General features: G+C 39.5%; 1 protein-coding gene across 5 annotated transcripts in view; it reads right to left on the reverse strand.

The window, feature by feature from the left end:
- The window catches only part of megf6b (multiple EGF-like-domains 6b), a 69,392-nt gene that overhangs the window by 15,228 nt on the left and 39,336 nt on the right, over positions 1-14,828 (reverse strand). For 4 of the 5 annotated variants that reach the window (XM_039799148.1, XM_039799147.1, XM_039799146.1 and 1 more), the window contains 8 exons: positions 7,549-7,671; positions 4,282-4,407; positions 3,506-3,628; positions 2,763-2,885; positions 2,511-2,648; positions 1,672-1,794; positions 1,299-1,421; positions 155-325 (listed from right to left, as the gene is read on the reverse strand). In XM_039799148.1, the coding sequence (XP_039655082.1) occupies positions 155-325; positions 1,299-1,421; positions 1,672-1,794; positions 2,511-2,648; positions 2,763-2,885; positions 3,506-3,628; positions 4,282-4,407; positions 7,549-7,671 (1,050 nt within the window). Of the gene's footprint in view, positions 1-154; positions 326-1,298; positions 1,422-1,671; positions 1,795-2,510; positions 2,649-2,762; positions 2,886-3,505; positions 3,629-4,281; positions 4,408-7,548; positions 7,672-11,483; positions 11,827-14,828 lie in introns of those variants that run through there. The other variant, XM_039799149.1, reaches the window with a different exon arrangement.

Consider the following 14,828-nt stretch of genomic DNA (forward strand, 5'->3'; position numbering starts at 1 on the left):
ACAGTAATTAACCCCCACCATGTGGTCTGTTCCTGCCTGCATTAAATTAGTCTGTCGGACAGCTTCACCTCCCGGGAGTCAAACTCAGGTAATCAGATCCAGGTTCCTCTTAATGATAAAGAGTGGTTAATGGTTTTGGGGGGTAAAAACTCACCAAATTTCTCTGCCAGGTTACTCTCGGCCTTCAGCTCCCCGTCATCGTCTTCATAGTCGTCATAGCGCTCCAGGGGTTGGTTGTAGTCTGGCATCAAGGTGAGCATGGGTCGAATAAGAGGCAACTCGATGGCACCTCCGCTGGACAGGGCCTCAATAGCATCTTCTAGTGCTGCGGGGAGATAGACAGACAGACACACACACACAAACACACACACACACACACACACACCAATAAAAATACAGTGTATACCATTTAGTTTTTTGTCTTAAAATCAATCTCTTTTTTTAAAACGTGAACAAAAATCCACCATTTTGATGACTGACTTGTCTTTACAATTTTGTTGCAACAAGTGTGATAGTTTGTTAAGCAAGTATGAAAAAAGAATTAAAAAAAAGAGAAATGACCACATTTCTTAGCTGCTTTTAAAACTAAATCGCCACTCTAATTCTTTTATCCCTTTTGCAATTCGACTTTTAAATGGTTAAATCTATTTTTTGATTATTATTTATCTACTCTCTAGGGTGTAGGCCTATATGTAGGCTTGTTACATATGTTACATATGTTACATATGTGTGTGTTGTCTGTAGCTGCTCTTATAATTGCCCCTTGTGGGATTAATAAAGTTGTTGAATTGAATTAGCTTGATTTGACTTAGGTTGACTAATATCAACATAATGCTACTTTGATACAAGAATATCTGGTTTTAAAGTGCTAAAAACTGAAATCCCGCACCCCCGTTTTCTGTCAGATATCAACTAAGAAAAGACAGATATTAAAGACAGGACATTTCCTTAGTTTTATGAAAAGTTCTATGACACACATTAGAAACATTTTCTCCACGAAAGGTAATTCAACTTCACCAAAACTTTATTTTCTAGTGCTCCATACCCAGCTCTAATTAAAAAGGCTGTTAGTGGTATAGTCCTTTTTCACTGACGGAACACTTGGACAGCTGCATCCACCCCAAGTCTACACAATTCTTATTTTCCATTAAACCTGCTCTTAACACTCACAATCTAGACTGAACGACTCTGTACACAGGATGTTTTTGCAGTATGACAACAACAGTTTGCCAGGTTTTCCGTTGGCATGTCTCCGGTGTGATTCCCACTTGGCCACTCTCTTTGATGTTGATACTCACGGATGCAGGATTGCCGGTCCTCGTCCAGACGGTAACCCCGGCGGCAGAAACACTGAAAGGAACCCGCGCTGTTCTGGCATGTGTGATCACAACCGCCATTAGCAGTCAGACACTCGTCTACATCTAAACAACACAGACGCAACACACACTCAAATACTTTTGCTACATCAAGAGAAGTTGAGAGAAGCCAAAGTAATTTAACCGAGCAGCTCTCACTTTACTGTAAATGTTCAACTTGAACAAAGACAACATTGTGTACGTTTGTGTTGACGTCTTCAGTCAAACTGGAACCCTCCCAAATTCAACAGAGGTAAATATTTAGTCTCATAAAAATATGAGTGCCATCCACATTTTGACTAAGGGTTGAACATACCATCACAGCTACATCCGTCTGAGTTGAGTCTGTAACCTGCTGAGCAGTAACATTCATAACCCCCGGGGTAGTTGGTGCAGTCCTGTTCACAGCAGGAGCTCTGCTCTCCACACTCATCCACGTCTGCCAAACACAACAAGCAGGGAGACTCAAATTATGAACCGACTGTAGCGATATGCTTCCCTGCTCTCTGACAAATGTTTTACGAGATCATGTAAATTGTACAGGTTTTACAGACAATTAAGGTCAAAGCAGAGAATAATAGCGCTGGACATATGTATAACTTGTTGTTTTCATCATTGTATCAGTAAACATTCAGTCCTGTATTCAGGACTTACACCAAATAACACCAAAAACTCAAGATCTTTTTCACCTCCTGACCAAAAGAGAATGTTGGCAAAATAGATTAGAGTCCTACAGATCTCACAAATTCCCAAAAGATGATTTTATTTTATTTGCAGAAAATGTATTTTAAAACAAATATTTGTTCTGCATGTCAGGGGCTGTCTAGAGCACTGTTAGACTTTTGTTTTCTGGATTTTTTTGTTATCTAGTTGTATTGAGTGATCATCTACACTAACTTAGCTATCCTCTGCAGTAATAGCAGAATCATTAGAATGTTTTTTTTTGCAATAATATCCAATAGATCCGTATTAAAACTAGTCATAATCCCCAATTTACTAATCTGCTATACATAAAACACCAATAATTCAATAAGACGTTTCTGGAAAGTTATTGTGAATGAGTGCTGATATAATGAGCATGTAATGAGCATCACTGCTTTATAATTTGTTATAAGCATGTTTTGAAGTATATGTAAGTGCATTACAGCTTCTTACCAGCACAGGTTTTGAGGTCGTCGTCTAGTCTGTAACCATGGTTACAGGAGCAAACAGGCCCACTGGTTGAATGTTGGCAGTGGTGCGAACACCCTCCGTTGTTGTTCTCGCAGCTGTTCACTATCTCCATCTCGATTTCTTTTACAAATTCACAGTGAGATAATGTGTGTTAATTAAAGGACTCAACTATCTTGTACCAGTTAAAAATAAGGTTTCTATGCATGTAATAATATTAAGAGGGTTTAAACTGACTGTAACACTGTTTGCCATCAGATCCCAGCTCATAGGCAGCGTTACACACACAGGCGTAAGAGCCCAGTGTGTTGTGGCAGCCATGAGCACAGTTGGCCTGTTCTGTCTCACACTCATCAATATCTGTAACAGAAATATGTAACAAAACAAAACAATAAACACTATGAATGGAGGATACATCTGGTTTGCACAGGTTCATTTCATTACTCTCACAAATCAAATCCATGTTTGCACTTTACAACCATCACACACCACACACTTTTAACTCAGTGTTGGTAAATACCGACGATGGAAACATTTGCTTGCGAATTTTGAATCTTATTTTTATTAAAATCTGTACTTGTCTTAATCACGACAGGGACTGTTTAGAAGCTATCAATTGTATCACACGGTCTTTGTTAGCAGACAGAGTTTTCCCAGTTGATATGGAAATGTAAAAGTTCAAATTTCAATTTCTCTGCTGTTTCCAATCTTCAAACTTGACTTTTGAGTCAATTTAGACAATACATCTCTAAAGTGCTCAGACAATTTTAATTTTAATCTACTTGACAATTGGGTAAACTCCATCTGCTGAGAAGGATGACTGTGTGATATGACCAAAAGCTCCAGAGCAGCTACTAAATGTGCCAATATTGTTTTGTGAATCATTTTCTATATGTATCTCCTTATATTTTCTTCACTTGATTAACTCTGAGCTACGTTAATAATCATTGTAATATCACTATTAACGTTCATGACTTTACCTTTACATGTTTTCCCATCTTCAGCCAGAATGTAACCAGCTTTACAGTCACAGTGAGCTTTCCCACCATCAACACGACAATCGTGCATACAGCCTCCATTCTGATCTGCACAGGGATTCTGCACTGCAACACAGAAAGCACACACTCATAAACATAAATCTACTGGTGTCATTCATCTGGGGAACACTTCTGGTGCAGTTGTGGAGGCACCAGACTGTAAAGCTGACATTAATGCAGAGCAGGTGGAGAGCTTTAAATTCATACTGCCATGCTGCACCTCCACCTCATCTCTTTTTTGTGCATAGTTGTGTATTTGACTTGTGTAAGCATGTCCATCTGGGATGAGACCTTCAGCTCTGCAAAAAAAAGCATCTGAGAGACAGTAATTTAAAATACATATATGTATAATTTCCCACCCCCAGAGATCAGAGCTATTAAAAGAAGCGAGGACATAAAAATACTAATTTGAGAAAAAAACAATGATAGGAGACTGCTGTGATTCACTCCAATTTAATGTCTCATCCCATGCAAGACAGTTAATCATGTTCCAGCACAGACATTCTGTCAGATAATTACAAATGGCACCAGATTCAGAAAATGTGTTTTTAATGTAATGATCAAATCTTGAGAATCACACCTTCATAATCTTCCAAAGTACTACGTTTTTTCGGCACTCTTTCCTTAGTCACTGATCCATTTTTTATTTCTCCTTTCTATCTTGTGGCGTGTGTTGATGTGGGTTTAGTGTTGCCTTACACCAGAGTCTGGGTACTCACGTTTACAATGCTTGCCATCCTCTGCCAGCACGTAATTTGGCTTGCAGCGACAGCGGAAATGAGCAGCAGACTGCTGCACACAGTAGTGCTCACATCCTCCGTTGCTGATGGCACACGAATGTACAGCTGAAAAGGAAAAGAAAGGAAAAACAGAGACATGACAAAAGGCCAGAGAATTTAAATTAAGGGACAGAAAGAGAATAAGAAGATCCACCATCTTTGCCATAGGGCCATAAATCCAAACTGCAGTTTTCATTAGTTAGTTAGTTTTTGTGACTTTTGATTTGACTGCTGTGTCACATCCACAGGAATATTTCTCAGAGAGGTCATGACTGCTGTACTGACATTCCTACACTCAGTGAATACCACAGAGAACTGCTTTGCTCTAAGCCATAACAGATCCATCCCCATAAAAGAGCCAAAAATCACAGAGAGATTTGAAGGGCAGGACCTCTGTGGTGGACAATGCTCGTCTGCTGATGAGATTGAGGGTAGAGCCAGCTCAATCATCTTCCCCGTTTGGGTTTCTCATCTTTATAGCAACAGATGAAACCCTGGTAGACGGCCTGGACTCGATTTCTTCAGAGAAAACAACAGGTAGAGGCTGAGCAGCCGCGCATTCTCAAAGCCGGTGTTTTTCATACTCGAAGGCTGGAGTCAAGAGCCATCCATCACAAGTACATGTCAAACCGCAGAGAGCTATCCAGCTCAAACGTTATTCAGCCACATCTGATCTCTGCTGGCAGATCAAGAGCTGGATAAGACATGCAGAGCTGAGATTGAATTGATTTGACAACATCTGCTCTTCTTTTTCTCCATATCACTCTGTGCTGACTGGTATGTGTTGTCCTCTATCCAGTAAGTATGTGGTCATTCTGTGCATAGTACAACAATGAAGCTAATGTATTCACTTGTTATATGGAAAGCAATATTTCAGTACTTGATCTATTTGTGAACATGCACACTTTTTGCAGCTTGCCTCTGCACAATTTGAACACTACTGTCACCAGACAGTGCGGCCTCACGATAAGCTTCACCTGGGAGTCAGTCCAGATGTGCACTATGATTATTAGTGCAATCAGTCATTTCTTCACAGATGTCCCACAAGGGCCTCGCAGGGACAGTTGGGTCCCGCTACAATGTCTACTCTATAAGACAATGAAACAACTTCACCTCATGAAGCCAAGAAACACATAATCATTTCCACTCTAAATGTCAGGACACTCTGTATACATTCCTGACGGCAGAAACTGGTGCCAGGTTTATACTCTTTTCTCTATCAGCTATTTCTGAAACCCCCAATTCTAATGCATCTGTCATGACAGAAACAACATACAGGCAGTGCGTAAAAACTCAGCAGGGGTCAAGGGTGACAGCATAACACGCAGATTTATATGAAGTTTATACAATTTAAATGAAGCTTATGTGAGCGGTAAAATAACACACAAGCAGAATTTAATGGAGGAAAAGGTTGGAATCATAACAAAAACAGAGCTAGGGACACCACGGTCAACTAAAATAATAAAATCAACCCACAGTTTTCTACATTCTCTCATAATATTTGTGGTACTTTGTTTAGTTGTAAGTAGTTATACAATGTCAGGGTATATACAGACATGCTGTAAGTAAATTCAATACCTTTTAATACCATTTTTAATACCTTCTCAATATTTTTTAAAACCAACCATTGAGTTGCCGGTTTATACGGCAACACGTTTCTAACCAAATGGAGTTTGAGATTTATAAAACGTTGGTTTGGACCTAACCATAGCAGCAGCACAGAAACTGGAGATTGATAACTGTTAACCCCCACTCAAGTTATACTGATGTTTTTTTTTACAAACCGAACGGTAAGCCTGCCGGTCTTTCCCGTCTACAGGCCGGGTCCTCGCTATTAGCATTTGCCCATGTATTTCTAGGTAGCCTAGCGGTCAGAACTGTTAAGGAGCTTGACATTCAGCAGCCACTAGTCATCCAGTTCAGCACGCTTTTTTAATGAATACCTTTTAATGGCCTTAATTTTTACTAATTTGATTTACGACCTGACACCGAATAAGCGGAAGAAGATGGATGGATGGATGGATGGATGGATGGATGATTTACTACCTTTTAATACTTTTTAAAACCCCGCGGACACCCTGAATGTATAGGTGGTGAATCTTTGATTAAATATTTATAAGGAAAGATTAAGTAGTGGAGGGGATTAAGGCATCATGGAACAAGTTAAACAAATTACCCAGGGACAGGTTTCTAAGACGGGTCCTTCAGGGTCCACAGAAAATGTCATATGAACATGTGCCTGGTAATAGATTGAAAAGGAACAGTAAAGAAAGAGCAAGAATATGTTGTGGCCTGATAAGAGTAGACATTGGAGAGATGACAGGAAACAGGGACAGTAAGACAGGGGCGACCCGATCGGCAACTATTTTGACTAACAATTGTTTAAGAAATCTTTCAAGAAAAAGTGCCAAAAATTAACTGGTTCCAGCTTCTCAGATGTGAGAATTTGTGAAGTGATCATGATAAAGTTTTTATTTATTATAAAGATCTTTGGGTATTGGATTGTTGGTCAAGCCGAATAAGCAATTAATGACAACACTTTGGACTTTAGAAAATTGTAATGGCTATTTTTCACAATTTTCTAAGTCTATAGGCAAACTATTAATCGATAAAGTCATCTGCAGATTAATCAATAATGAAAATAACAGTTAGTTGGAGCGTTAGTACAAATGTGCTCCAGGACATGTAAGTTGAAGTGAAATCACTCACAGATATCCACTACAAGATATCAACTGAAGGGACTGTAACTCCGTATGGTTTTAACACACTGAGTTACAGAGAATCATCTCACAATAGGGCTTTATGTCAGAATCGAAGGGGTCATCTACTGCAACACCATGGATGTGGTTTGCATGATGAAGTGCCCACGTCAAAAAGCATATGTGGCTAAACCTCAATAAAATAATGACCAAAATATAATACTTGCAGTAAAGACTTTCAGACTAGTTTTTCCGAACCAGTGTTTCATTGTTTATGTAAGTTTTGAAAAAGCGGGGCCACACAAAGGGAAAACTTTGTAGGCCTTCATACTCTGTTTCTAACCGGAAGGATGGATGAAACATCAAATCAAGCTTTTGTATTGTAACATTAGTCTAAGTATGCCAACGAAGCCTGTTACTCCCTGTTAGAAGTATTATTTCAGTGACTTTTTACGGTTTTTCCAGCTCTTACAATGTAGGCACTGCCACGTAGCTGTAATGTTCTTACCGAGGCAAGTGCGGCCATCCACATGCAAGCGAGAGCCTGGGTGGCATTCACAGTAGTAGGAGCCCCTGGTGTTAACACATCTGTGCTGGCAGCCTCCATTATGGACCTGGCACTCATCGATATCTGTAGGGAAGGAGGGAGAAAAGAAAAAGACAGAATCAAGCAGAAGGAGAGGGACGGGAGAGAAATGAGTGCCATTTGACTAAATCCTCTCATTATGAGAAAAAAATTGGTCCCAAGAGTAAAGCCCAGATAATCTGCAAAGCTAAGGGAGGAATTTAACGCAGGTTTTAGGATAAAGATGTACTCAGAGAAGAAAGGAGATGATGGATGAAAAGGGAATGTATTCTTCAAGTGCATTACAGCTCAAACAAACAAATCCCCCATGTGGTAACAACTACTGAACATTTAAAACCAAATTTAAATTCTTTTGCTTCTTGTCAAAGTCCCTTGGGTGCAGCAAACATATGGGAACTTAAAATCAGAGGATGCAAAACATACACATTCCTCTCAGCTTGAGCGTTGAGATTATAAACAAATAAAAGAAGGGGGTTCTACGTTTGGGAAAGTGCTGGTGAGCAAAACATGACTGCCACTCCATGTGACGAGATTCAAATGAGCCGTGTGCCTAAACATTTCTTATTTTAGGGGTCAAAGACTCATAAATTGTTCCTCAGCAGACCCCCAGTGAGATCAGAGCTGATTTATGAAGCCCTGCTCTGTTTGGACTTCTGCTAACAACCCGTCAACTGCCATCACCATCAAGAAAAATAGGACATGAAGTCGCACACACCTCACCCCCAGGCCACCGAAAAGTTACCCGTTTGTTTTAACGTTACTAAAATGATCACAGTGAAGTTACAGGAAATGTTGCTTGCCGGAAAAAAGTGGTGTGACACATTAAAAAGGTGAGCGTGGGGCATCCAGATAGCTCAGTTGGTAGGGCGGGCGCCCATGGATAGAGGTTTACTCCTCGATGCAGCGGGCCTGGGTTCAACTCCGACCTGCGGCCTTTTGCTGCATGTCATTCCCCCCTCTCTCTCCCCTTTCACGTCTTCAGCTGTCCTGTCAATTAAAGGCCTAAAATGCCCCCCCCCCTCCCCAAAAAAAAAATCTTAAAAAGGTGAGTGTGAATGTCTCTTGGCTGCTGCATGATGTAAAAACAGCTAACACATCATAAAAGACCATTAGTCAGCGCCAAGTTTAATGTCTGGTTGAGAAATATGTTGTTCAGCACAGTCCTGACTACAGGCAGCTATTTTCAGAAAGAAACTATTTCAAGAATTAAAAGGAACTCCAGTGAAAAAGAGCTAATTTTATAAATTTGTTAAATAATTAAATTTACTAAGGGGGAATATTACTTTTATTTTATTGTCAATTAATTTTTTAGTTGTTTTGTACTGTCTCACCACTTACCACACATTTTGTCTTCAGGCACTGTGTTGTAAACATTGCATTAAACAGATCAGTAGAATCAAACCCCTATAAATAACTTCTCAACATTCATCACAGTGCAAACCCCCTCTGTCCAAAACATAAATAGACAGTGTATATATTTATTTATATATATATATATATATATATATATATATATATATATATATATATATATATATATATATATATATATATATATATAGTAATAGTATACAAATGCCTATTATATTTCGTCTCTCAGTACAATTTTATCCCACAGTCCAAAGTTTAAATTGTCTATATATTGGAATATGAATGTGATATGTTGTTGGTCTGTATGTGTCAGCCCTGTGATTAGGGTGAACCCAGGTTCTCACCCAATGTGAGTCGGCACAGCAACCCAGCAAAGAATAACTGGTTATAGGTCATAAATACATGTATATAGTTGCATTGTGCTAAAAAAATATTTTATTGACATCATAACCTTTGGAGTTTAAGATTTGGCAAACCTATTAAAACAGTTACATATTAACACATTTAGCAGATACAGAGCAACATTAGCACATATTTAGCATTGTGTTTCTGACCACTTGCCAAATGTAAGTCCAATGTTCTTCTTTTAGCTCTGTTTTTGGTCTCTACCAACTGAGAGCAATGAAAGTAATAAACTATTAACAGTAGAGTTGTGGGCCACAAAACAAAAAATAATGAGCTGAAAGATGCTCAAACCTCCTTAGAGCTGAGGCGAACTGCACGGTGGAGCACTAATTCTCTGTGGCTTTATCACTACAAGAGACCCTTTCACATTACTCATTTGATCCATTGTTATCATTAAAATATAGGTTATAGCAGCTTTACTGTCGTATTTCTCATGGCCAGTGGTGAAACAAATATGAATCTCAGAGTCTCTGTAACATAAGGAGTGAATTTAGCCTCCATTGTGATCGTGTCACGCTGTGTGGGATGAAGGCAGCGGGACAATTTGCATCTGAGCTTTATCATGCGCATTACACACCATTACATTCCCGCAGTTACACACAAGTACACACAAATAGTATATGACCTGTTATTTTCCCATAAATCAGGTCTTTACAAGACCCGAAACACCCTGATGTTGTAGAACATTATAAAGGAAGCACCGTGTTGTAAATTATGAAATCTTGGTTGTTAATGTGATTCATGGAACACTGATTCTACTCTTCATAATAAAAACAAGGATATGATTAGGATAAGAACAAAAGTGCAGTGTATGGGAAGGGACAAACATGTACTTGCTTAATGGTTCCAGTAAAAACTGCCCAAGACAGCTAAATTACAGGAATATCCTTATGCTGAACCCATCTACTCCCAATAATATCCAATGACATCTTCAAATATAGTGTTTGGGGGAGAAATGAGCTTCTAAATTTTCCTCTTCTTTGTCTCTCTGCTGCCAGACTTCAGCTCCACTTGGTCCAGGAAAGCTGGCAGGAGCCGTCCCTTCGTTTTTCCATCCATGCTGCATGCTGTCCTTTGGTTTGGTTTTTCATGAAATGGGATCCAGCAGTGTGGAGCTGCTGTTCTTCGGTCGACTGCAGCGCACAGTCAGTGAAGCCCCTCCAGCCTGGTTTCCACATCCAGAACATGATCCCCCAACCCAAGCTCGGAGCCAAAGCCTCCGCAGCACTTGGCTTTTACAGAAGACACATTAATTCTCTGCCCGCAGCCACCTACAGCACAGTGTTGTCTTTATGGAAAACTATTTTGGTCCGTTTCCGAAAAGTGATTTGTTTATTGTGTGCAGAAGATAAATAATTTCTGAACAGCCTCATTTATCTCCAAGAATGACATCTAAGTAATACAGCAGATCAGATGGATTATCAGCAATATGTTAATTACAAATGTAAAACATGTTTCATCTTGTGCATTTATCCCAGAGCCCTGCAGTCCTGCCAAACATGAAAAGAAATATTCAGTCATAATAATATTGACATAATCTGTCGAGAGTGTAGCTGGTATCTAGCCCTGTTTGTGTTAGTGTTACAAAGCGTCGCTCATGATTTATAGTTCATGTTTTCAATGTGCTCTATCTTTGTTGGTAAAAGTGATCCTCCTCTATTCTGATCAGAGACAAAGTTATCTGGGCAGTGCCAGACAGCGCGTTCAGCAGACACATTATCAGGGGGACTGATAAGCCTGATAAGTCTGGCTGAGCCATGAACAAATACTCTGACCACTGTAAATACCTCCCTACTTATGCATTAAGTCCTACTGTATAAAACATTATGTGACCAAAAATCTATTTATAATATTTTTTTAAATGAGCCTATGTTCTGAAAAGAAACATTATGCAGTGTACATGGTAGCATTTTCTACTTTTTGAAAAGAATTGAATTAATTTGTTGTAAAATAAAATGTCAGCGTTACTCACTTCAATGATGAGTTAAATGAATGCGTTTTACAACCATTTCCTCTTGGGATGGACCCAGAGTGGAAGTATTAATACACTCATGCATTTTGGCTGTGAAATTATCACTTACCTGCTGCCAGGTAGCCATGGTTGTAGCCGTGGTATCCATGGTAACAGTGTGGCCTATAGCAAATCCTTCTATAGTAACTCTGTGGATAGTTTGCAGCAGATGTCAGACATGCCATCGCTTCAATTAACACCAAAAAGAAAATCGGCTGCCCTGATGACAAAGTCATGGTCGAAAGTGAAATGTAATGCCTCACAGAGAACTTAAAAAAAAGTAAAAATTTTACTGTAAAAAATTTAACATTTTAAACATATTGTTTGTTAAGAATATTAGCTATGCAAAATGAAAATGACTGACTAGTTCTGCAGGTGCTGAATCCTGGTCTGATGTAACATGGTAACTACATCTTATTCACTCTGCCTCCTGATTTTGCTCTCCCTTCCTCCATCCCCCTCTCCCTTTCACCCTCCCATCTACTAAAACTAAATGTCCATCACATTAAAGATCCTCCTCTCTCCCCCCCCCATTCTCCCCACACTTCAATCTCACCCCCAGCCAAAAACACTATCTTACACTAGAGGCATATCCAGTGCTGCATGAACTACAAATAAATAATTCTGCATTTTACCAGTCAACAGTGATTGATGTCTTTCCCTCAATGATTTACAACATGTTACTATGGGGGCACTGTATTTTTAAAGAATATTATGTGATAAAAAGCTATATTTATGAGTGCACATCACTCTGGTTTTGGAGAATAAAGAATGTGAACTGACTAAAAGGATGTGCTGTCTATATATTTCTTTTGATATTGACATGCTTTTTTTTTTAAATGCCACTAAAGGAAAGCAAAATGTGCTAATAGCCAGACATCAAATTCAGTATTTATAATCCAAACATCTGAGAAAGGAATGAGCCTTGTACCGAAATAGTCTATTAAGGAGCTAAGCACTGTGCGCTCTCATCTGTTGCCAACACATACACACAAACATAGCAGCAGGACCATGACAGCACTTTATAGAGCTTATAAAGAGCAAAGCATGTTCATGGTCAGCATCACTTCTCTCCTCTGAACGCAAATGGCCCTTAAGAGACCTCTGCGGGAAACAATGACTTAACTTCTTATGACCGTTCTTAATAATGCAAACTTAAGGTTTCTGTAACATACACCTGTACAGTCATTACATCAGGCCACAAGCATCTGATAAGTACTCAAGCTCAAACAGACCAGCAGAAACTGATACAGATCAGGGTTTTTTGTCACACCACACTACACGCCAACATATTCACAACTCCGCACACATTGCATGTAAAATGCATATTTGTGCAGACTTCAGAATCATGCGGACAATGATGCCAGGCAGGTGAGGACGAAAGCAGCTTGCTCAAGCATGGAAGACATATGATAGGCTCAGAGCCATAACTGTAAGATACCTTGCCAGAGTGAAAAAGTTTGAATAAAATACTAGAAAAAGCCAGGAGAGAACCTAGCAACAGTGAGATGTTTTTCTTAAAAAAAAACTTTACGGGAACTGTCCTTCTCTGTGGGCTAACAAGAGCATCTTATACCTGCTGATTTTGGAAGACGTTACTCACACACTCCTAGAGCTCACTATTAAGACAGGTGGCAAACACTGGCTGACTATTACTCCGACCTTCACGCTCCTTTTGGTCTGAGCAGTCAAGTTCACTGGGGCATGACGGCTAAAATGTTGATGCTGCTGCGCTGCACTGAGCACGACAGCAGTTACTGTTGGCCTCTTCCACTTTGATCAATGCCATTTGTATCAATGCTGCTTATTCAAAATCTAAAATACATAACATAAATAATACAAATACAATGGAAGTTGACCAGGAGCTTAAATCTAGGGAACTCTCTACAAATGAATTAAGTTGTAAATTCAGTGTTCAGTTTTTTTTCTTTTCTTGCACCAAACAAAAGATGCATTTGTTTGTTTCTTGTCCATGCAAGCAGTATTTGCATATGCACATCCCGCAGCAGATGTCTTTCATCCAAAAAATTATTGCAGTTTGCCAAGGACAGGATTTCCCCGAAGTAGTAAAGTGGTTGTATACGATCCAACTCCCCAGAACCATTTATTCTTAACAGCTAAATGAATGGATCTCGTCTCTCATCCGGACTCATGCAGGCTTTGACTCTGCAGCCCTTCCAGCTTTAGTCCGTCATGCAGAGGGAAGCTGATCACTTTCTGCAGACGCAGCGTCACACATGCAGCGCTAACTTAAACATCCACAACATTCTTCCAGCTTCTTTTACCTCTGTTAATACCACTTCCAATTACAGACAATTAGGACATTAATGCTGCGGGTAGCTGTTTTCCTCCAATATACACCAGTGGCAGAGGGCAGAGAGCTATGAAAGCCAGCTGTGACAACGTTCCCATCAACTCTCTTAATAACCGTGACCTGGATCAGATCTCTCACTGGTTCCTCCAGCAGACAGCCATACTGCACAGCATTCCAGCGTCTCTCCTCTAGGCTTGGCTGCTGCACAGAGGAATCATTATTCTGATTAAACCAACTACTCGCAGAGATTTCCTAATCAGAAACATCAAACTATGATGGAGTAAAATGTGAATTTCATGGGGAAATGTTTGGGAAGAAGCTCAGTTTTGGTAAGATGTGGTTCAGAGATTCTGGGCCTCTTGATAGACTGGTAGCTGCGCTTTCGTCCACAGAAATCTTTAATCATTAAACATCCTTTTTAGTTAAAATTATCTGTTTCTGTTGTTCCCTTGAGTTAAAGTGATCTGGTTATGATGTTTACTGGTTACAGAATCTACATTCACACAAATAAAATGAAAACAAAACTCCATGAATGTGAACATAAACATGCAAAAAGAACACAGAATAAAGGACCAAAAACAAATGGATTCTGAGTAAAGACACAACAATTATATGAATCCTAATTATTGTAAGGTGATAGCCTGTAAACCAGACAAATCTGCCAGCTCATGTTTCATTTGCTCTGGCAGATACATTTGGCCCCCCTCCCATACACACAGATTTCCAGCCGGCCAGAACCTGGACTGAAGCGTCATGTTTGAACATAGTTACTGGACATAACTGGAATACTGCGACCAGCGCAACGCAACACGCTCACAAAATTCAGATCAAACTGTCAAACTAGGAGGTGTTGATCAAATATAAATCAAGATTCTGCTATTGCGTTAAATATTTCTTGCCTAAAATGTTTTTAGAAACACATTTTAGTGTACTGTTTAGCTGTAATTTGAGAAAGTTTCTGACCCTGGTGGATGTTTTTTTTCTGCTTCAAAACGAACCAAGCAGTGGTCTCAGATGGCTTAACTCTGATTGGTTGTAGGTCTATTCAATTGTGGGCAGAGGCATTTTGGTCTGCACCATTTATAACTTTATAGAGTTTTA

The sequence above is a fragment of the Perca fluviatilis genome, chromosome 4 (genome assembly GCF_010015445.1).
Source record: "Perca fluviatilis chromosome 4, GENO_Pfluv_1.0, whole genome shotgun sequence".
In the NCBI taxonomy this organism is placed as follows: domain Eukaryota; kingdom Metazoa; phylum Chordata; class Actinopteri; order Perciformes; family Percidae; genus Perca; species Perca fluviatilis.